Source organism: Lacerta agilis, chromosome 3 (assembly GCF_009819535.1).
Source record: "Lacerta agilis isolate rLacAgi1 chromosome 3, rLacAgi1.pri, whole genome shotgun sequence".
Lineage (NCBI taxonomy): Eukaryota > Metazoa > Chordata > Lepidosauria > Squamata > Lacertidae > Lacerta > Lacerta agilis.
The window spans coordinates 8,737,527-8,760,023 of NC_046314.1; the positions used below are offsets into that span (position 1 = coordinate 8,737,527).

The 22,497-nt window shown below is 46.6% G+C and overlaps 1 protein-coding gene across 2 annotated transcripts in view; it reads left to right on the top strand.

Annotated features, from left to right (window-relative positions):
• SIL1 (SIL1 nucleotide exchange factor) overlaps positions 1 to 22,497 on the top strand; it is a 50,470-nt gene that overhangs the window by 22,222 nt on the left and 5,751 nt on the right. For both annotated transcript variants that reach the window (XM_033142804.1, XM_033142803.1), the window contains 3 exons: positions 933 to 1,124; positions 4,042 to 4,163; positions 16,085 to 16,181. In XM_033142804.1, the coding sequence (XP_032998695.1) occupies positions 933 to 1,124; positions 4,042 to 4,163; positions 16,085 to 16,181 (411 nt within the window). The remainder of the gene's footprint in view (positions 1 to 932; positions 1,125 to 4,041; positions 4,164 to 16,084; positions 16,182 to 22,497) is intronic.

Below are 22,497 nucleotides of genomic sequence, written 5' to 3' on the forward strand. Positions count from 1 at the left end.
GTCGGGTTTGATTTCCAGGAGCTGTGTGTGAGTGACGAGATTTCACAGGAGATCACCTAATTTCCCTTTCTGGTGTCTGTTGGGTAACCTAATCTGTTAAGCATTTTTAATTAACTATCTTGTAAGGGAATCTAAAGAAAACATAATTAGTAAATAATGAGGAGTGTTGCTTGCGGTTTGTAAATCACATTTCTTGTCTTTTCACTGCTTGACTTTGAACTTGGAGAAAGTCGTTTTCCTTCTCTTGAGGCTCCTCTCCTGAAACTAATTCATACGTTTAATATCACCTGTTGCAGGTGCTGTTGAATATTTAGGCCGCGGTTTACTCATATGTGAGCAGTGCGACAGGCGAGACTTGTGCAATACCGCAACTCAGCTCCTGTGGGCAAGGTGTAGGCCACTGGGTCTAAGCGCAGCTTTGGAGAGAGTAATGGGAAGCAGTGTGAGGTCAGAGGAATTAATGCAACCTGCCTCCCCACGACTTTTTTTTTTTAAGTTTAAAACAACCGTAAGATCCAATCACATATCTTCCATCTTGTTTTGTCTCTTAGAATATCTAGTTGCATCTTCAGCATGCATAAAATTATACACGGCCCTTTGTTTTTCGCCGAGTTAACAGAGGTTACTCATATATACCTAAACACAAACAAAATACAGGTGGGTAGCCGTGTTGATCTGCCATAGTCGAAACAAAATAGAAAATTCTTTCCAGTAGCACCTTAGAGACCAACTGAGTTTGTTCTTGGTATGAGCTTTCATGTGCTGAAGAAGTGTGCATGCACACGAAAGCTCATACCAAGAACAAACTCAGTTGGTCTCTAAGGTGCTACTGGAAAGAATTTTCTATTTTGTTACAAACAAAATAATTAACTTTGGCGGTGTTTTTAATTTTGGTGTGTGCTGTTTCGGTTTGTTTTCCCCTCGTTTCCAAGGCTCATCAGGAAGATGTCAGGAGAAGGTTCCGTCCCATTGAAAAACTTAAGGAAGAGTTCAGAGAGCTCAACTTGCAACTAGAAACAGACTTTGAAATTATGTTTAAATTAATCAACAAATTCAACAGTTCCACTTCGACGTTGGAGGAGAAAATAACAGCACTTTATGATCTCGAATACTACGTTCATCAGGTAAGAAGATTTTTTAAAAATAAACATTGGCAGCTGGTGTGCAATATTCCGGGAACGTGGAATCGTAAAAATAGATTTCTTGCAGTACCAGATGTTGCAGAGTTGTAGCACCCAGCTTCTTCACACAAGGCATTTTACCTAGACAGATGAACACAGTCGTAAGCGTTTGGGTGTAAACACTGTTGTGTGTGAAATTGTGTAAGTGGATTGTAAACATTTGGAACGTGACATTTTTAGATGCTTCCAGACACACGTGCAACAAGTCTTCCATATATAATGAATTTGCCAAGTCTTCCTCAAACACAACAAGCAAGGGTCTTTAATTTGTGCCAGCGCATGCCAGAATTCATTGTTGTAATTTGTTTGTTTTTGAGTGCCAGGGCTTATCACCTGGGACGCATAAAGTAATGTGGAAAGTGACGTTGCCGCTGGATTCTCCTAGGCTCGAGGAGAGGGTTTTGGCTTACATGGTACAGCTTTTAGGCTGCTTTGAGCTTTGGCATCCGTCCTTTTATAAATTAATCATGGGTTCCTTGTTTGCCCAAAAGGAAAGTGTTCCAGTACAGTGTTCATTTAGGACTGCAGTCCTAAGCGCACTTAGTCAAAAGCAAATTGCACTAAAATCTATGGGCCTTAAATCTAGGCAAACATGTATGAGTTAATGCTGGCGAGAATTTCCCCGGGAGCAAAATGCAAAGTGAATTTTCGCTGGTGTGCCTTAGGCAGAATATATGAGGAAATTGAAAAGGGAAACCAAAAGAGGGTTCCGTTGATTCTTGTACCCTAGCATAGGCCATAGCCTAGCTTAAATTTCCCTTGTGCATTCACCCCTCTTGTAGGTTTTGTAGACTGCTAGCCTACAGTTGGCCTTTCCTATGCTGGACTGACCAAGTTCTCGGCTCTTGATAAATTCTCAATCCCAGCTATCATTTTAGTTCTGTTCCTTTGCACTTTGTATAGCTGGAATGCAACTTTCTTGAACCTGAGCAATCTGGACACAGTGGTTCATATATGGCCTCAACTGTACTGCTCCCTCCCTGTTCTTCTTAGACAGGCCTGCCGGAATTTGTCATGGCTAAAATGCCCAGCCTTAGTTAATATGTCACATTGTTGGCTCAGTCATCTTACGATCAATATCTCAAGTCCTCTTTCCACCTCATTTGTTCTGCTTGATGAGTTTCTAGTCAATAATACAAATGCTTATTGCTAGTCCCCGAGTATTTCTGACTCTCTAACCCTGCCTGTTAAATTAAAATATAAAACATTTTGTATCGCTAAGAGACATAGAAGTCCTCAGGCTCCCAACAATGGTCTCCTAGAGAAATCTTTGTTTGATAGCGTTGTTCCTTTCAGTAAGAGTATTGTAAGAGTATTGTCTGGGGAAGCTTTCAGTAAGCTAATCATGTTTTGATTTTCAGTGATTCCTTCGGTATTTGATGGTTGCGACAGGATTGGGTCCAGAGTTCCTTTGAGTGGAATTCTGCTCACAGGAAACTTCTGCTGGAGGAATGGTAGGTTATTGCTCCCTGCTCCCCCCACAGCTTCTAGTTGGGAGACCCTCTAGAAGTGCGGGGGGTTGCAGGGGGAATGGGCAAAAATTATCTCCCACCCTTTCTCTAGCGGGAGATGTTGCTGGGTATTGATCCTTTCAGTAGATGAAAGGAGTTATTCTGCAAAGCAACACTCTGGATCGCTTTGTATCGTGTATTATTGTATCTTCAGAATTCGAATGTGATGTTCCTGTATACAGCTGTCAACTTTTCCCTTTTTAAAAAAAAGGGAAATTCCCTTATTCCGAATAGGATTCCTTGCAAGAAAAGGTAAAAGTTGACAGCTATGTTCCTGTAGCCAGATAGTGTTACAGTGGTACCTTGGTTCTCAAACTTAATTCATTCTGGAAGTCCATTCCAAAACCAAATTGTTCCAAAACCAAGGCATGCTTTCTATAGAAAGTAATGCAAAACGGATTAATCTGTTCCAGACTTTTAAAAACAACCCCTAATGCAGCAATTTAACATGGAATTTAACTATCTAACGAGACCATTGATACATAAAATGGAAGCAATAATCAATGTACTGTTGTTGTTGTTGTTCAGTCGTGTCCGACTCTTCGTGACCCCACGGACCAGAGCACGCCAGGCACCCCTATCCTCCACTGCCTCCCGCAGTTTGGCCAAACTCATGCTAGTCGCTTCGAGAACACTGTCCAACCATCTCATCCTCTGTTGTCCCCTTCTCCTTGTGCCCTCCATCTTTCCCAACATCAGGGTCTTTTCCAGGGAGTCTTCTGTACTATAATATAAATAAGACAGTATTTTAGATGATAAAAATTAAAATTAATTTTTTTCCTTACCTGCAGTGATGATGGCTTGGATGGGGGACTTTTATCCAATTCCGCAGTCACACAATCAATCAGTAGCTGAATTTGGTTCCACACAGTCACAAAAACAAATTAACCGAAAAGCCTCAAAAACAAAAACGCGAAATAAATAGCAAAAACAAAAGCGCCAAATCTAATCCGTTCTGGAAGTCCGTTTGACTTCCGAAATATTCGAAAACCAAGACGCAACTTCTGATTGGTGCAGGCGCCCCAGAAACAATAGCTGGCAGCAGTATCGGATGTTCGGCTTCCGAAAAACATTTGAAAACCGGAACACCTACCTCCAGGTTTTCGGCATTTGGGAACCAAGGTGTTGGAGTACCAAGGCGTTTGAGAACCAAGGTACCATTATATACGATTCGAGGCAAGAGGTTTTTGTTTTGCCTTTAATCTTTTTTAAGTGGATGGAACGGGTTTTGATCGTGACCTACTTGCATATTGTACCTTGTGTGTAAATTCTGAACAGAAAAATCGACACCCAACCTTCCGTGTAAATGCACAAATTGTTGCTTGAATGTGGAACAACATATTTTATAGGTGGACAATGCAAAAGATTTGCTTTCCATTGGTGGCCTCCAGCTTTTGATTAATGGGCTGAACAGCACGGAGCCATTGGTGAAGGAATATGCGGCCTTCGTCCTGGGAGCTGCACTGTCCAGGTGAGTATCTGTGTGGATACGAGAGAAAGAATGCGGCAGACCAGATTAACCTTCAGAAATGGGCAGTAACAGTCTCCTTCATTAGACAGGGTGGGCACAGATTCAGCCACCGTGCTGTGTGGTCAACTGCTTGGTGCTCCTCGATGCCAGAAAAAAAGATTGAAGGTGCCCTATGGTTACTGAGCAACTGTGCAAGGCTACTTACCTGCCTTAAAATTGACCAAGCAGGTGCCCCAGCTGCTGCAGGGTGACTTAAGCAGAAAGGAGTGACCCCCATTCAATTGTTCAGGTAGAGGTTTCCGGGATGCCAGGTATTTTTTGCAGCAAAGAAACAAGATGCTGGAGCAGAGACTATGGTAATCAGATGATGATTCATTTTAAAAATAAAAATAAATGTCTTGCCAGTGTGGTGTAGTGGTTAAGAGCGGTAGACTAGTAATCTGGGGAACCGGGTTCGTGTCTCCACTCCTCCACATGCAGCTGCTGAGTGACCTTGGGCTAGTCACACTTCTTTGAAGTCTCTCAGCCCCACTCACCTCACAGAGTGTTTGTTGTGGGGGAGGAAGGGAAAGGAGAATGTTAGCCGCTTTGAGACTCCTTCAGGTAGTGAAAAGCGGGATATCAAATCCAAACTCTTCTAAAAGGATTCAAGGCCCTTCAGAAACACAACGCCGAATGCTAACGTATGCTGTTACCATCGCAGAGAAGACAGATGCATTGCTTGGATAAGATTTCCAGAGAGGGCAAAATCCTGTTGCAGGTCATATATGCAACTTTCGGGTTTATCCTTCTTGAAGTGAAGTGCTGAACCACTTCAGCTTTAGAATGTCTCGCATCCACTAAGATTTTAAATTGCCATAGGACTGCTTTAGTTTATCGTGATGTGGCATGCATAGTAGAACGTGTTCCAATTTGGTCTCTTTTTTTCCTCTTTTATTGAAGAAGAACATTATGTGTGTGTTAGTATGATTCCATTTTTCATTTTACAATAATAACACAAATACACATATACTAAAATACATCTAATTGATTCGACTTCCCTCCTCCCCCTCCGTGGTTACTTATACTTTCACCTTTACTACTGCATATCCCAATTAATTCTGTTTATTGATTGCTCCTTAGACCACACACACAGACAGGAAGTCTAAGGAGTAATCCGTAAACAGAATTAACACACACACACACACACACACACACACACACACACATGCTCGATTCATATTAATCCTGCTGCTGATGAAGTAAGTAGTTTGCAATAATTTTTCAAATAGTCTATAAATTTCCCCCATTCTTTATTGAAGGTTCTTCTTCTTCGTTTCTCATTCTTCCAGTAAGTTTCACCATTTCTGCATAGTCCATCTGTTTTGTCTGCCAGTCCTCCTTGGTAGGAACCATTTCTCATTTCCATCTCTGAGCACAGAACGGGATATTTTAATGCTGCCACCATTGCAGAATGGTGGGGATGTATGGGTTGAAAACTCCTAGTAAACTCCTAGTAAACCAGATCAGTAGTTGGGTTCCTATCGAGGGTATTTGGCAAGCCAACATGGCAGTGATGAGGGATAGAAGATTAGTTTAATCGCTCTGTGGTATTATGGCAATGGACAAAGCTGTATTGTAACTTTTGAATAAATGTGTACAGTGGACGCTCAGATAGCGAACGCAATCCATGCGGGAGGCGTATTTGCAACCCAGTGTTTGCTACCCACACCACTGCATCTGCGCATGCGGTGGCGCAATTCAGTGCTTCTGCGCAAGCACAAAACACGATTTAGTGCTTCTGCGCATGCGCGAGAGTCGAAACCCGGAAGTAACCCATTCCGGTACTTCCGGGTTTGGCATGGAGCGCAACCTGAAAAGGCATAATCCGCAGCAGCCATAACATGAGGTATGACTGTATAGATGAATGAATGAATAACAAATGTGCCCACTAATACCAATTGGTGGGAATAGATTGCTGTTGCTCCACACTGTAGTGACACGTAAGCCATGGGTCAAAGTGATTGTGAGTATTGTTGACCTTCTACCTGTGCCCTTTAGGATCTGTTATTAGCCACTGGAATTTTCTTGACAGGGATACTGGAGTGGCTTGCCAGTTCCTCCTCCAGGTGGATCACGTTTGGTCCAAACTCTCCACTATGACCTGTCCATCTTGACCTGTCCATAGCTTCCCTGAGTAATTAAGCCCCTTCGCCACGACAAGGCAGTGATCCATGAAGGTTAAAGCTATGGTTTTCCCAGTAGTAATGTACGGAAGTGAGAGCTGGACCATAAAGAAGGCTGATCGCCGAAGAATTGATGCTTTTGAATTATGGTGCTGGAGGAGACTCTTGAGAGTCCCATGGACTGCAAGAAGATCAAACCTATCCATTCTCAAAGAAATCAGCCCTGAGTGCTCACTAGAAGGACAGATCCTGAAGTTGAGGCTCCAGTACTTTGGCCACCTCATGAGAAGAGAAGACTCCCTAGAAAAGACCCTGATGTTGGGAAAGATGGAGGGCACAAGGAGAAAGGGACGACAGAGGATGAGATGGTTGGACAGTGTTCTTGAAGCGACTAGCAAGAGTTTGGCCAAACTGCGAGAGGCAGTGAAGGATAGGCGTGCCTGGCGTGCTCTGGTCCATGGGGTCACGAAGAGTCGGACACGACTGAACAACAACAATTAGCCACTGATAAGCTCCCACTTACTAAATATCATCAGTACTTGTGTCACTTCATGTGGCATTACGTGTCTGAGAGGCTAGCCTGCATTCTGTTGCAAGGTAATGCAGTCCAAGACAATATTAAGGCACTTCCTGTCCATTTTATTCTTAAATTTCATTTGAAGCTTTTTGTTCCAGAATCCTCTCCGTTCGGCCTGGGACTTCATTAGTGCTTTATGGTATAAGGAAAATTTTCCGTGCTGCTGAAATTCTTTCGGCTAGCAAACAACCTTCACACCTGCCAGAAATGCTTAAAAAAAAAAAATCAATCGAGAAATTAAGTACTGGGCAGTGGAAAGAAACGCATGCCTTATTGATTTACAGCGTTTTCTTATGCATAAATCTACTTGGAAATAAGTCCCGTTGAGTTTGGTGGGACTTATTACCAGGTAATTGCATGTATAGGGTTGCAGCCTTTGTGAACTGCCTAGAAAATGGCTGAAATTCATGTCATGTACCCAAAATAATGGCAAATGTAAACCACATTGTGGGCTCTTCAGTGTAGAGGACTGAATCCATGAAACTATTTTCTTCTCCATTATTCAATCCATGTGAATTCATGGTTCTTTCCAAGGTTGGCCCAATACATTTTGGAACCTGATGTTGACCCCAAAATGGTGTCCCCCTCTCTGCTAGGGAAGATCTACAGTAGGAACAAGGGTGGAGAGGAGAGAAGAAAGGCTGACATTGGGATCTGCTGCCCCTGTGGATCTTGCCGCCTGAGGCAAATGCCTCACCTTGCCTCAAGGTTGAGCCGGCCCCAGTTATGGCTGTGTGGTTCAAGCACTGTTTCCCCCACAGCATCGGTATTTGTCCATTTTTTCCTTTGCCTTCCTCATAATGTGTTTGAATTGTGGCCTCTGTAAAAGCCAAATAAGTCCAAATAATATTGACGTGATTGTGTTGTTGTTTTTTAAGCTAGTGAAGGTTCTCTACCGCTGCATGATTTTTTCTTTTAATGCCTGAATCTAGATCTCTAGAGGCTGCGTATATTAATAAAACTGCGATGTGCTTAGTGTGTGGTTATCATGAAAGAAAAACGCAGACAACCGGTGCCCTAAACAAGTGAGTAAAAGCTGGTTGTTATGCCGTTCTTCGAGGAGGAATTTTGGGTTGTGTCATGTGGCTTTGTTGTTCAAGACGCAGCACATTGGCCGTGGTGGGAAAAGGCCCCCCCTAGAGTGATCGGCTGAATGGGAGGCAGCAGAGGTGACAACAGCAGAAGCACAAAGAAAATAACTTGGCTGCGCTTGAAACCGGTATATCACTTTCACGGCACTTCTGGTGGCGTCTTGCCTTGAAAGCAAATTTGCCGATGAACTTTCATTGGTCCATCAAGCCCAGCGTTGTGTTTCCTGTGGTGGACGGGGCCTCTCCCAAGGCCTTGGACCAATTTGCCTTTGCTGGCTCTGTTGCCTGCAATGTTTTTAACTGGAGAAAATATTTAAAATGGTCCCTTCTCCATGCTCCGCTCCTGAGCCGTGCCCCATCGCTTGCCACACTTGTCTTGTGTCTTGTCAAAGCATTATCTCGTTGGTTTCCAGGTACGGCCTCAACTGTTTCCATCACGGGAATTAGAGCTGCGGTTTAAAGCCCGCAGACTATCCTAACGTTGAATCGCTTGGCTGGAATTGACCCTTTTTATTAGGGATCTATAGCAAGGAGTTGCTTCCTTCATCTTCCTGGCTCTGACATGAATTTACAGGAGAATAAGGGCCTCGCTGTGACTCACCTATGTGGGAGTGAGCATTTTTATGCACCTTAAAATTAAAAGAAAAGGTACTGGTTGTTTTCTTTAGCTATCCATAGAGTATTCCAGTTTGTTTAGCTGCTTAACAAGTGCTTGTTTTTTGTTACAATTTCTAGAGGAGTAGCGGTTTTCCGAAGCAAAAGCAGCAAGGAGCTTTGTGGCACCTTAAAGGTTTAACCAATTTATTATGGTATACTAGCTGACCCGGCCACGCGTTGCTGCGGCTGATTTTTTGAAATTGAAGAAGTTCCCCTGTTCAACTTCCGTCTGCCCCTTCTCTCCCCCCCCCCCCCGTTTTCAATTACCCTCTTTTTGGCCCCCCCGATCAACTTCCGTCTGCCCCTTCTCTTCCCCCCATTTTCAATTACCCTCTTCCCCCCTTTTTAATTACCCTATTTTTGCCCCCCCGTTTTCAATTACCCTCTTTTCCGTTCCTGCCCCTGTTCAACTTCCACCTGCCCCTTCTCTCCCCCCTGTTTTCAATTACCCTCATTGCCCTCCCCATTTTCAATTACCCTCTTTTCCGTCCCGTCCCCTTTGTCAATTACTGGTTTGCAAATGGCAGACGGAGCTTTAACAGGCGGAAGCTGTATTAGCTGCAGTACCAGTATAGCCGTCGCTAGAGGGCGATGTTTTGCCTGTGACGTGTAATAGGGGCGACAAATTTTTTTGCATTTATTCTTTATGTTGGGTATGACAGGTGTGGGGTTGTTTTTTTATGATGGCAGATCCTTCCTTGATGGTCATGGTACGCTGTGTCCTCATTTGATGCGATTTGGTCCAGCGGTTATGGAGCACAGTTCTGTCCGGCGCACACGCAATGGGAACATTTATATATATATATATAGGTGGGGCATTGGAGGCTGTACCTCCGGTGGGGAACACGTTGCCGTTTGTCCACCTTTGGTCCCCACCCTGCCCTCTGATCTCACTTGTTGCTCCTTGAAGCTGTCGGTGTACAGCAGTGGCCATGCCCCCGGGAAATGGCTTTGACTGGCCGGCTAAACCAGATGAGGGTAGCCGATGGGCCTTAAACTCTCAGTCAGTTAAGGGCTTCCCCTCAGTGCTGTCAAGTATCCCATTTCCCCCGGGATTCTCCCTTATTTCAAGTAGTTTCCCGCTGCTCTCCCTTATTTTTCATTTCCCTTAAATTTCCCGTTTTTAATGGAAGCAGCTCCTCCCCTGCTGGCCAGGGACTGGGTGGGAAGACCTCGCCTACTTGGAGAGAAAAGCCTCAGCCCTCAAAGCAAGTGGGAGCCATTTCCCGTGCTTACAGGGGGGTGTATTCCTCCCCCTGCATCAGCCCCTATCTGTTGCCGCCGAGCCCCTCAGCCGGCCAATAGGGTTAGCTGGCGGGCGGAGCCTGGCTGCCTTTGAGCAGCTGCTGCTTCCTGTCCTGTTTTGATGGGATCAGACAAGAAGACGATGGGGCTCCATTGCGCGGAGCACATGGCTGCCCTCCTCTTTGCTGGCTGCCCTCCTCTTTGCTCTGCTCCGAGCCCGAGCCCGCTTGGAGTTTACATTGCTGCTCCGCCCACTTTTGCTTCTGGCTCCGCCCACCACTGACATGTGACTGTCCCCGGGATAGGGGAGACTGCTGATCCCTTATTTTCAAATCCGAAACTTGACAGCTATGTTCTGAAGTGCTGTAGGGTCTGTTTCTAGCAGCCCTGAACCAAATCTACTGCTATGCTTCCCCTGCATGCGATGACAGGCTCTGGTGGATTGAGCGGAAGAGACCACCAGTCAAGAAGGCAGGTTTCTGCACATGCTGTAGATAGAGGGAAGTGAGGGGCAGATGGGGCTCGTCAAGCTTAGGAAACGCCGACTCCCCTGTGCACATCGACCGACTTCTCTGCGGTACAACTTTTAACCTGGCGCGGATCAGGAGGAGGCGGCAGGATCCGGCGCAAAAAAATAGTGGGGGCTCCTGGCTCCCTTGGCCATTTTTCATAGCCGCAGCCACGTAAATAACAGCTGCCGCACGAGCAGGCCTCCCCTCGCCAATGCACTGAAGTGTAAAAACCATGGCAACAGTTGCCGAGGGCAGGCCTCCATACCAGAAGAGAGTCGTGCTTGGAGGAGAACAAAAGGAACTACTTTACAAACAAGCCGCATCACACCTTGCGGCAGGGTGTGTGTGTGTGTGTGTGTGGAAAAGGGAGAAGGAGCAAACCCATGCTGAGCTCAGCTGGCCGTCCTGATATAATCATAAGAGCCATTAAACTCCCCCCCCCCCAACTCCTCTACATTCGATCAAACACGCTCATTATTATCCCATTCACAAAACGATTCCGAGGCCGGAAAATGTCGGCGGTATTTCATTTCTAAAGCACATTTGTAAAACTCGTGTTAAGTCTTTGGGTAGAAATAAATGCAGCCGGTGTCTGAAAGGCGGCAGGGGGGGGGGGTTTCTGGGAAGGAGGTACAATCACTCAAAATGCGTGTTGAGATGGGGAGGAAGACCTGAGGTGAATGGCAGAGTAGGCCGCCTTGCCTACGAGCTCGCCGTTGTTGAGTTAGGGTGGCGGGTTTGCTGCAGCGGTGGGAGGGGAGGCGCAAAAAAGTGGGCATTCAGGTTTGATGCTGAAGCCGGGGAGACCGGGGTGGGGAAGAAGAAGAAGAGGAAGAAGAGTTTGGATTTGATATCCCGCTTTTCACTACCCGAAGGAGTCTCAAAGCGGCCAACATTCTCCTTTCCCTTCCTCCCCCACAACAAACACTCTGTGAGGTGAGTGGGGCTGAGAGACTTCAGAGAAGTGTGACTAGCCCAAGGTCACCCAGCAGCTGCATGTGGAGGAGCGGAGACGCGAACCCGGTTCCCCAGATTACGAGACTACCGCTCTTAACCACTACACCACACTGGCTCTCTAGTTCCTCTAATCCAGTGTTTCTCAAACTAGAGTCTCCAGCTCTAGTTTGGACTACAGCTCTCATCATCCCTCGCTGGCAAGACCAGTAGTGAGGGATGATGGGGTTTGTAGTGCCACTTGCTGTATTCTGTGCATGTTTCCAACATTTTAATAGACAACAGAGCAAGGGTGTGGAACCCTCTCCTGTGCTGGACCAGCTCTTAAGAAAATTAACGGCTTAAATCGATCAAATACAAATAGCAACACCAGCAATCATAATTCCCTGCCCCCCCCCCGCATACCTCCAACAGGGCTGCCGTTGGGGGGTGGTAAAGGGGGGTGCACATGTACCAGGCCCCAAGCTAGCAGGGACCCCAGACACTTAGCTTTCTTAAAATCAATAAGTCAATCAGACACCCCTAAAGAAAGTTATAAAACAAAACACAGAGGCAGCTTTAAGGTGCTGGCTCAGCAGGCAGCACCATTGCTAAGGATGCTGAATCACGGTTGCTTAGCAGTCAGAGGAAGGAGTGTTGACCACCCGCAACTGCGGATTAGAAGGGTGCCCTCCCAAAGCAGCAAATAATCATGAATAAATAAATCCTATAATTAAAATTCCTATTTGACTGTGCTTTTACACAAGGATTATTTTTTGTTTCTCGAGGTTGGCAGAGTGTTGTGTGTGTGTGTGTGTGTGTGTGTGTATCTACACTGTGCGACATATATTTGTATATTTTCCACCTAGGAGCGCACGGTTATGTACCCTTTTATATTTGCAGAAACCCTGTGAAGTAGGCTAGAGTTAAGTGAATATATAAGTACATAAGCAGCAGATCTTGTCGACAGATTGATTTGGGGTGAGGGGATGCGGGGGCATGACTCCCAGACAGTATACCAGGGCCAGGAAATCCTGTTGGCATTTCTGAGTGCTAGTTGGATAACACGTTAAAAACACAATACAAAAACATCATTAAAAATGATAGTTGTTGAGTCAGGGTTGCAAGTACATTGTGCAAAGGATAGACTTGAGCTGGGGTGTGTTTTGTCTGATTGCGCGAAGGAGACCTAAATATTCCTGCAGTTGAGTGCATTTATATGGATCAAGTGTTTCACGGATAAAAGACCAATATGTATTAATATCACTGGCAAGAGGTTACAAGGAGGGGAGCAAATTCAGCACCTTTTTTGGACACGATATCATCTCTCCTAAACCCATTCCAATTTGACAGTTAAATAGCAGTATCTAATCCTGACACATGGACGGTCTAATCCTGACACATGGACCAGTTGTGAAATCACCTGGTAGGGTGTTTTGTTTCTCTGCCATACATTATGGTCCAGGTCCAGGACACCTTAGTTGGCTCGATTTAAGAAGGAAATTCCCTGCTGTGTGACAAATGGTAACATGCTTTTTGAAAACCAGGCTACTTCTGCTTCAAATGGCTCCCAGTGGACCCAGCTGAGTCTGAGGGTTGTGAAAGGCACTTTTCCAATAGGCAAATTAAGAACGTAACATGGGGGTGATAGCCGCTGCTAGTCATGCTCTGAGTAGACCCATCGAAATCCATTGCACAAGTAACTTAAGCCTGCTGATTTCAATGGATCTACTCTGATCATGACTAACATTGGCTATCACTCACCGTGTATCGTTTCTCCAGTTATGCTTCATTCAGAACAGAGGAACTGCTTTGGAAGAGTCCTGGATCTTCTAGAGATGGGTAGTTTTGCATGATCTGAAGGCTCACACTGCTGCTGCAGTCTTGATGAAACAAAACAGGTCTGAGTCTGGTCAATGCCTCTCTGGGAGCCTCATGCACACTGCATTTAGCTCCGTGGAACAAAGGCGAAGAGAAGAAGAAGAAGAGGAGGAGGAGGAGTTTGGATTTGATACCCCGCTTTTCACTACCCGAAGGAGTCTCAAAGCGGCTAACATTCTCCTTTCCCTTCCTCCCCCACAACAAACACTCTGTGAGGTGAGTGGGGCTGAGAGACTTCAGAGAAGTGTGACTAGCCCAAGGTCACCCTGCATGTGGAGGAGCGGGGAAGCGAACCCGGTTCACCAGATTACGAGTCTACCGTTCTCAACCACTACACCACACTGGCTTATAGAGCGGAAGACTTTGTCCCTGCATCTGAGTGTTGAAACCAAGCCAAGATCAGCCCATCCCTATAGAAGGAGGAAGCCACCCCCAAAGAAGATAAAGAAGATTGGGGGAAATGAATTAATGAACTATGCAGGTCACCCTCCCTGTGGAGGAGCGGGGAAGCAAACCCGGTTCACCAGATTACGAGTCTACCACTCTTAACCACTACACCACACTGGCGAAGTCTAAAAGTCGTGTGATAAGGAAGAATTGCAGTGCCTACTGATCTCCAGAGGGATGCGGGTGGCGCTGCGGGTTAAACCACAGAGCCTAGGGCTTGCTGATCAGAAGGTCGTCGGTTCGAATCCCCGCGACGGGGTGAGCTCCCGTTGCTCAGTCCCAGCTCCTGCCCACCTAGCAGTTCGAAAGCACGTCAAAGTGCAAGTAGATAAATAGGTACCACTCTGGAGGGAAGGTAAACGGCGTTTCCGTGTGCTGCTCTGGTTCGCCAGAAGCGGCTTTGTCATACTGGCCACATGACCTGGAAGCTGTACGCCGGCTCCCTCAGCCAGTAACGCGAGATGAGCGCCACAACCCCAGAGTTGGACATGACTGGACCTAACAGTCAGGGGTCCCTTTACCTTTACCTTTACTGATCTCCAGAGGATTCAGCCCATTTCTTTCCCCTCATTCCTCAAGGGAAGACTGATCCGAGAATAAGATTACGCAGCTCCGGATAATAAGTGTTTAAATAAATCGTCAACTTAATCGAAACAGAAGAGCCAAGGAGAGGTGGAAAATGAGCTTGAATTAAAAATATTAAGGAACAGATGTGACATTTAAGTGAGCAGATTAATGGAATAATCTGTAAAAATGAAACTCGGGGGAAGGGGAGAGTGCTGGGAGAGATTCCCTTGCTGAAGCAGCAATCTGTGGCGGAGTGTTTTATGAACAAGTTGCTGTGACACTTAAAGGCTCATCCCAAATGCCCCTTACGGCCTACATCTCATTTCCACTGGTTCAAGCTGCGCCAGTCATATTTCACTTCCAATTGCATTGCTCGATTATACAGTGGTTTTCCAACACCCACCTGCCGCTTACGGTCCTGAAATGTTTCTCGCGTCGCAGTATTAAGATCATGCGGTAGCCGGCACTTCTTGCTTACATTAAAAGGCTTGTTTCCTTCCCGCTGCCATTTTTTCCCCAGATGCATCTTTCTGCCAAAGCCTTTTGCCTCAATAAGTGAAATGTTCATTGCAGTTCACTGCAAGCCCAAAGGTGCTTAACCGTTATTTCATATTCAACGAGGTCCTTATGCCTTTGCTGGCAATGGAAGTTTGCATAAAGCCTACAAGAAACACTACTAAAGGGAAGAAGGACTCTCCATTCTCCTTATCAATTGAGAACGTTGCCTGTCATGAATAGAAAGCTTGATTTCTCTCCCCTCCTTGATCCTTCTCTTTCTGTCGCATGATATCGCTTTTCTGTTTCCAGCATTGCAAAAATACTTCCCTTCTTTCTTACTGAGACCTCAGCAAAGACACTGGTCTAGGGCCTGGTCGTTTCTCAATCTACCGTGTTTTTCGCTCCATAAGATGCACTTTTTTCCTCCTAAAAAGTAAGGGGAAATGTCTGTGCGTCTTATGGAGCGAATGCATGGTCTCTGGAGCCGAATTGCCTAGGGGCCAAAAGCAGATCATGCTCTTTTTTTTTTTTTTACAAAGAGAGAAGGGGGTGTTGAAAGGAAGCCGCTGAACAGCTGTTCAGCAAGTGAGATAAGGCTCCCTTTCCAGCCCCGCCCCCTTGCCCAGGCCTCCATTGTTGAATGAAGAGGGAGGCTGTTTGTTTCCCAGCGACATGTGACTGGCTGATTAGATTATCTGTCGGGAAACTGTAGAAATGGCTGTAGGACTAGAAGCTGCAGAACTGTGAGTTGGACCCCATAAAAACGGGGCTGGGCCAGCGAGGAGGGGGCGTCATGCCGGAGACAAGCGTGACGCCCCCTCCTCGCTGGCCTGCCCCTCGCCTCCATGCCGTGGCTCCGCAGGCCAGCCAGTGCCGAAAAAAGCGCCGGGCGGGCGAGGGTTTGGAGGCACCAATCGAGGGGGTGGGGCTCCGCCCTGGAGTGTCACCCCCCGGGGTGGTACCCGGGTCAGACCGCCCCCTACGCCCCCCCTCGCTACGCCCCTGCTATTGAGCATGCAACAACTGGCAAGTAACTTCATTGTTTTTGTTTGGGGAGGGAGGTTCCTTTTTATTTCTGCAGACGTGTGTATTTCACGCAGGTAAATGTATACTCCGTGTGAGAAAATGAACTAGAGCGTCTTGCATTTTCAGTTCGTATCAGCAGGTGGCGCCTTCCGAGGCAAAATAAACATGGCCCCTTTTGAATGATAGCAGTAGGACTCAAGGGCTTCGTTTAAAAACCTTGCAGTATCTTTCTCAGAGTAACCTGCCCTGCAACTGTCTTTTGTAGAAGTCTGGTTGCAGCCAAAGTGTCTCTGAGCCTAATGAGTTCCATTTCTCTTCCCAGCAACCCCAAAATACAAGTCGCTGCGATTGAGGGGGGCGCTTTGCAAAAGCTGCTGGTGATTTTGGCCACAGATCAGCCCCTGGCTGTGAAGAAAAAGGTAAGGGGAGAGCAATATGTGCTTGGCTGTCTTTCAGGAGCAGCTTGGATAATTGCATTTTGTATGAGAACGCCTGTAGACCTCTGTAGGTGGACGTACGTAGACCTAAGGCTAGATTGTGTTTTGGCTGTGCAAACAAATCAGGACAATGCACTGGAACAGGAGTCACCCCTCTAATTAAAAATGGTTGCATCCCTTCATTGGCAGCTATGTTTACCTCCTTGGGCTGCAATCATCCTACTGCAATAGCCAGACCTAGTAATTTCCAGACTTGATAATCTCATTTAATTTGAGAGGGACAGTTATCTGAAGTGCTTTATAGTCTCTATAGTATAGAGAGGCATCTGTCCCAGTGGTTCCCAGTCTATATTAGATTGAAAATGACACTATGGAGGGAAAATACTGTATTATATGTATTTTCATGCCGAATTAGTTCAGTGTTGGCTGCTTGTAGAAGATGGTTTTTGCAGGACTATTTGCAACCTAGCAGGATTGCAGATTTACTCAGGACGTTGGTTATCCTCTGCCACCTTTTGTACATCACGTGTGTCGGTCCGAGCACATTTTTCTGGAAAAAAATGTGCTTCCTATGTCTCCGTGAACCAAATTCTCAGTTATAATCTGTAGCATGCCCCAGAGCTCCAGTGCTGTATTTTGAAATAAAATTAGCTTTGAGAGACCGGGAAACAGTGAGATGGGAGTATGTGTGGCCTAGAGACATATTTAGAGGCCACATAAAACTTAAAACGTCCCCCTTCCACACACTTTTTCTTGGGTTCTCTGTCCTTTAATCTTAATAGGATCCCAAGATAAGGAAAAACAAATATATCTGGGTTCCGCCCTCCCATTGGAAAAACCGGGCACCTAACCAGTTCAAATCAATTTTGACGGCGATCAGAGGGTTCAAAGAGAGCCAGTTTGGTGTAGTGGTTAAGAGCGGCAGACTCGTAATCTGGGGAACCGGGTTCGCGTCCCCGCTCCTCCACATGCAGCTGCTGGGTGACCTTGGGCTAGTCACACTTCTCTGAAGTCTCTCAGCCCCACTCACCTCACAGAGTGTTTGTTGTGGGGGAGGAAGGGAAAGGAGAATGTTAGCCGCTTTGAGACTCCTTCGGGTAGTGAAAAGCGGGATATCAAATCCAAACTCTTCTTCAAACATGTGCCCTCTGAACGTAGCTCTGTTGGTTAGAGCATGGTGCTGACGATGCCAAGGCTACAGGTTTGCTCCTTGTATGGGAGCAGCTGCATATTCCTGCAGTTGCAGGGGGCTGGACTAGGGGACCCTCGGGGTCTCTTCCAAACTCTAATATTCAGTGAACGTCCAACATTTCATAAGAATGTAGGAAGGGTCTGCTGCCTGCCTCTTTTAACTGGAGTCAATATATAGCCATCGTGTGCAAGGGTCTTTATGTATTCCAGTAATCTTTAGTTCTTGTGTTGTGCTAATATACTCTGCTGTAGTAGTAATAATAATAATGATAATAATAATAATAATTTGAGCATGGCTATTCTCTGGGAATTATAAAGGAAGCGCAATTGCATGCTCTTTCCTGGGTTACATTGCCATTTGCTGGAATTGGCTTATTGTGATTGCAACCGCGGCACCGAGGCCCTTTATAAAGGGAAGGCGTCTCATTGCGTGGTCTGTTTTCTAGAGGGCTGCGGGGCAGATTGCCCTGTACGGTGCAGACTTTCAGGGAGGAAACTTAACTTACCCCGCTGGCAGGCTTGGATTTCGGAGGCTAACGGAACATCGGAGGAGACAATTCAGGGAATGAGATAATTGCTTCATGCAGCTCAGTAATCTGCCTCCAGCAGTGACCAATATCGGGTGCTTTTGTAAGGGGCGAAGCCCGATAATGCCCCCCAGCTAAATGTTCGGGACTGATGGGCTCGAGAGGGTCGGTTCTTTGCCGCTTCTTCGGCGATCAATTTACTCCCTGGTGCATGAGATCCAGTTACCCTTATCTTATCAAGCAGAGTTACAGCTGTTGTTGCCAGCCACAAATGTTCCCCCATAAACCTCCGAGCCTCTGCGTTTAATTCAGAGACCCTTTTGCAACAGCAGAGTAAATAGGTAGCGCTTTGTATTAATTCTTGAGGGTCTACTGTATTCAGGGCTGCGCTGCCAAGAATGTTACAAAGGCTGCCCTGGGATATGTCTCCCTTCTACCTGTGTTTAGAACCCCGAGTTTCTCTGGATGTGTGCTTGCCACAGGGAAACAAACAAACAAACAAAAGGTACAAGAGACTGACGGATAGGTTCATGTAACAGTGAAATGCTTCCCGAGGGAGAGTCCCTCACTAGATGCAGACCCTTATATAAAGCTGCACTTGCAGAAATATATTTACGGCGTGTTCCTGAAAGCTACACTGAGTGTATTGTTAATCTGACAAAGTGTTCTAACCGTCTCCTAGAGGGAAGGAAGGCAGAGAGCGGAGAACATCCTCGTTCAGTCCACCAAAATTACATTCTTGTAGCGTATAGTTGGTTTTTGTTTTGTTTTGTTTTTAATGTTTGTCTCCGTCTTAAGTGCTTTTGTTGTCGTTCAGTCGTTCAGTCGTGTCCGACTCTTCGTGACCCCATATGGACCAGAGCACGCCTGGCACCCCTATCCTCCACTGCCTCCCGCAGTCTGGCCAAACTCATGCCAGTCGCTTCGAGAACACTGTCCAACCATCTCATCCTCTGTCGTCCCCTTCTCCTTGTGCCCTCCATCTTTCCCCAACATCAGGGTCTTTTCTAGGGAGTCTTCTCTTCTCATGAGGTGGCCAAAGTACTAGAGCCCCAACTTCAGGATCTGCCCTTCCAGTGAGCACTCAGGGCTGATTTTTTTAAGGATGGATAAGTTTGAACTTTTTGCAGTCCATGGGACTCTCCAGTCTCCTCCAGCACCATAATTCAAAAGCATCAATTCATCGGTGATCAGTCTTAAGTGCTTAGCAGCATCCAAACAGTAGAGGGGTGTGTGTTTGTGTTTGGAATTTCTTCTTCTTCTTCTTCTTCTTTTTCTTTTTCTTTTTCTTCTTCTTCTTCTTCTTCACCTCCTCCTTCTCCATCATTTTACTGCACTAGAGGGCTTGTTCTGCAAATTGCTTCGAGAACCAATGTGCTACAGTGGTTGGAGTGTTGGACTAAGCCAGGCACATCCAACAGGTAGATCGTGATCTACCGGTAGATCACGGGACGTCTCTGGTAGATCACTGGATCCCCCAAAGAAGCTCAGCAACATAGCCTTCCCTTTAAAAAGCTCATTTTTTTCGCCCTGCACCCCCCAAAACAGGGCTTTCCTTCTCCCTAAAAAATTCAACAACTTTGATCTGAATGCCTAAAAAAACGGGGCTTTCCTCCTCCCCCAAAATGCTCAACAACTTTGACCTGAACCCCAAAAAGGGGGTAGATCACTGCCAGTTTTTTAATTCTGTAAGTAGATCACAGTCTCTTGGGAGTTGGCCACCCCTGGACTAAGCCATGAAACTCTCTGGGTGACTTTGGGCCAGTCACTGCCTCTCAGACTAAATCTGCCTCACGGGGTTGCTGTGGGGGGGGGGGTTAAACGAAGAAAGGGAGAACCATGTAATGCCACCTTGAGCTCCTCGAAGAAAAGGGCGGGATAGAAATTCAACAAACACAAATAAAGATAAATATTCACACCATGCTCGCTGCTGACTGGTTTCCCCCAGTTGCAAAGTACTTGCTCTGCGGCCCCCTGAAGAAGCTACATAGGAAGGCTCATTAATAAGCCGCAGCTCACATCCTACCGCAAGCTTGCCTTGGAGACAGGCTGATGTAAAAGGATTGGCTCTTAACACTTGATGGGTCCTGAGGAGGAACAGGGATTTTAACCCCGAGGACTTCAGGCCAGCACAGTTAACCTATCCAGGTGTCTCAGGCCCTTCGGTGCATGCTAAGATCCTGGCAAACGGTTCGTGCAGAGTATTTCTGGGTTGATGCTTCCGACTGCCTCCAATACAGGCAAGCAGCCCTGGTAAGGAGGGGTCCCCTGATTGTCTGTGAATGTGTCCTTCCTCGCCCCAACACACACACACACACACACACACACACACACACACACACACACCTGGAGAAAACAGCAAGGGGTGATTAACAACCTGACTTTGTGGGGAAACAGCTCTGAAGAATTGTAAAAGGGAGAGGAGAATTGCTAGTAAGGGCCACAAGAGTGGGTGAGACGTGGCCGGGAAGAAGAAGAAGAAGAGTTTGGATTTGATATCCCGCTTTTCATTACCCGAAGGAGTCTCAAAGCGGCTAACATTCTCCTTTCCCTTCCTCCTCCACAACAAGCACTCTGTGAGGTGAGTGGAGCTGAGAGACTTCAAAGAAGTGTGACTAGCCCAAGGTCACCCAGCAGCTGCATGTGGAGGAGCGGGGACGCGAACCCGGTTCACCAGATTACGAGTCTACCGCTCTTAACCACTACACCACACTGGGAGGACGTTGCAAGATGTCTAGCTAGGGAGTCAGATTTGTAGGTCTTCTGTGACAAAGCCAAATAATGAAAAAGGGCTGCTAGCGACGGTGTGTGGTCTGCAAAGGGGCACTCCTTTTCATGAGGCAGCAGTTTTGAGTGAGGAACAGGCAGACCTGATGCTACCTGCCCTCCCCCCCCTCCACACAGGATTTCTTCCTATCCCTGCTCTGAACAAAAGGAAGATGGGATCAGCGCTCGCTGGGACTGTGCTTTGCATTAGCATTTAATCCAGAGCGCGGTGCTTACACCCATCAAAATTCCGGTACAGCGAGAACATGATTGAGATTTATTTCCCACCGATTTGCGGTGCAATGGGAATTGAAACATCACAGCATGGCTTTGCTGCAGCCTAGATAAAGAAGAAGAGGAGGAGGAGGAAGAGGAAGGAGGAGGAGGAGGAGGAGAAGCAACCACTAAATTGCTGGAGAGAAAGTAATAGAGGAAGAAGCTGAACTAGAGGGGACAAGATGCTGCGTGCTCATTTCTTCCTAGAAAGAGCATGGGAAGATGTTCAGCATTCACTGTTGAGGGCAAGCCGGCAGCTCTGATTTTCTGGGACTCTAACCGGAGGGTACCGTTTCCGCATTTTATAATACATGCAGAGGAGCCAAAGGAGTTCCACAGTCCTCGGGTTGTATTCGGTTTCCATCAGAAATGTCACCCTGAAATTGTGTCTAAATAAAATTCCATCCAGAGAGCATTATTGGGATTTCTCCTTGTATGGCTGCTAATTGAAACACGTGGAAAGGCTCTGTGTCTCTCCACCCACCCCCAGCCTCATGCTACGCAGCTCAGAACGCCCAAAGTTTCCCTGCTCTTCCATCTGATCCAAGTCCCTTTCTTCCACTTGGCTTCTTCTGGCTTTTAAAAGTGCCCCCCTTTCTATGTAGCTTCATAAAAGTGGAAAGCGGCAGAACTTCGCCCTAGGGCTTGCCGATCAGAAGGTCGGCGGTTCAAATCCCCGCGACGGGGTGAGCTCCTGTTGCTCGGTCCTTGCTCCCGCCAACTTAGCAGTTCGAAAGCATGTCAAAGTGCAAGTAGATAAATAGGTACCGCTCCGGCGGGAAGGTAAACGGCGTTTCCGTGTGCTGCTCTGGTTCGCCAGAAGCGGCTTAGTCATGCTGGCCACATGACCCGGAAGCTGTACGCCGGCTCCCTTGGCCAGTAAAGTGAGATGAGCGTCGCAACCCCAGAGTCGTCTGCGACTGGACCTAACGGTCAGGGGTCCCTTTACCTTTATCTTTACAACTACTACTACTACTAATAATCGTCAACAGGTTTTCCACACCTATCAGCTGATCACCCATTCCCACCACCCTTCTGAGTAATACCCCTCCCCACTCCCTCACTATATTTAAGGATCTGGTGACTTCTGTTTCAGTGTATCTGAAGAAGTGTGCATGCACACGAAAGCTCATACCAAGAACAAACTCAGTTGGTCTCTAAGGTGCTACTGGAAAGAATTTTCTATTTTGTTTCGACTATGGCAGACCAACACGGCTACCCACCTGTAACTGGTACTAATAATAATTTATTGAAAGATTTTTATAAGAGAAAAGAAAGGACAGAAGGAAGAAAAACTAGCATTGGCGATGAAGAAGAGATAGGTGTGCAAGGGAAGAGAGCCTGTTTTCTACTCGGTCTGCGTAGGGGGTGGGGTGGGGGGGTCTGTGAAACTCCGCAAAATATTCTGAAGCCAGTAGGGAGTGCCAGGTGCCTGGGCATTTTCAGAAACTGAAAAGTATTGTTATTTATAAATGATAGTTGTTCTAATCTATGAGGCCGTGTCCCGGAGTGAAAACCTCTTTAGCGGGTTCCTTCAG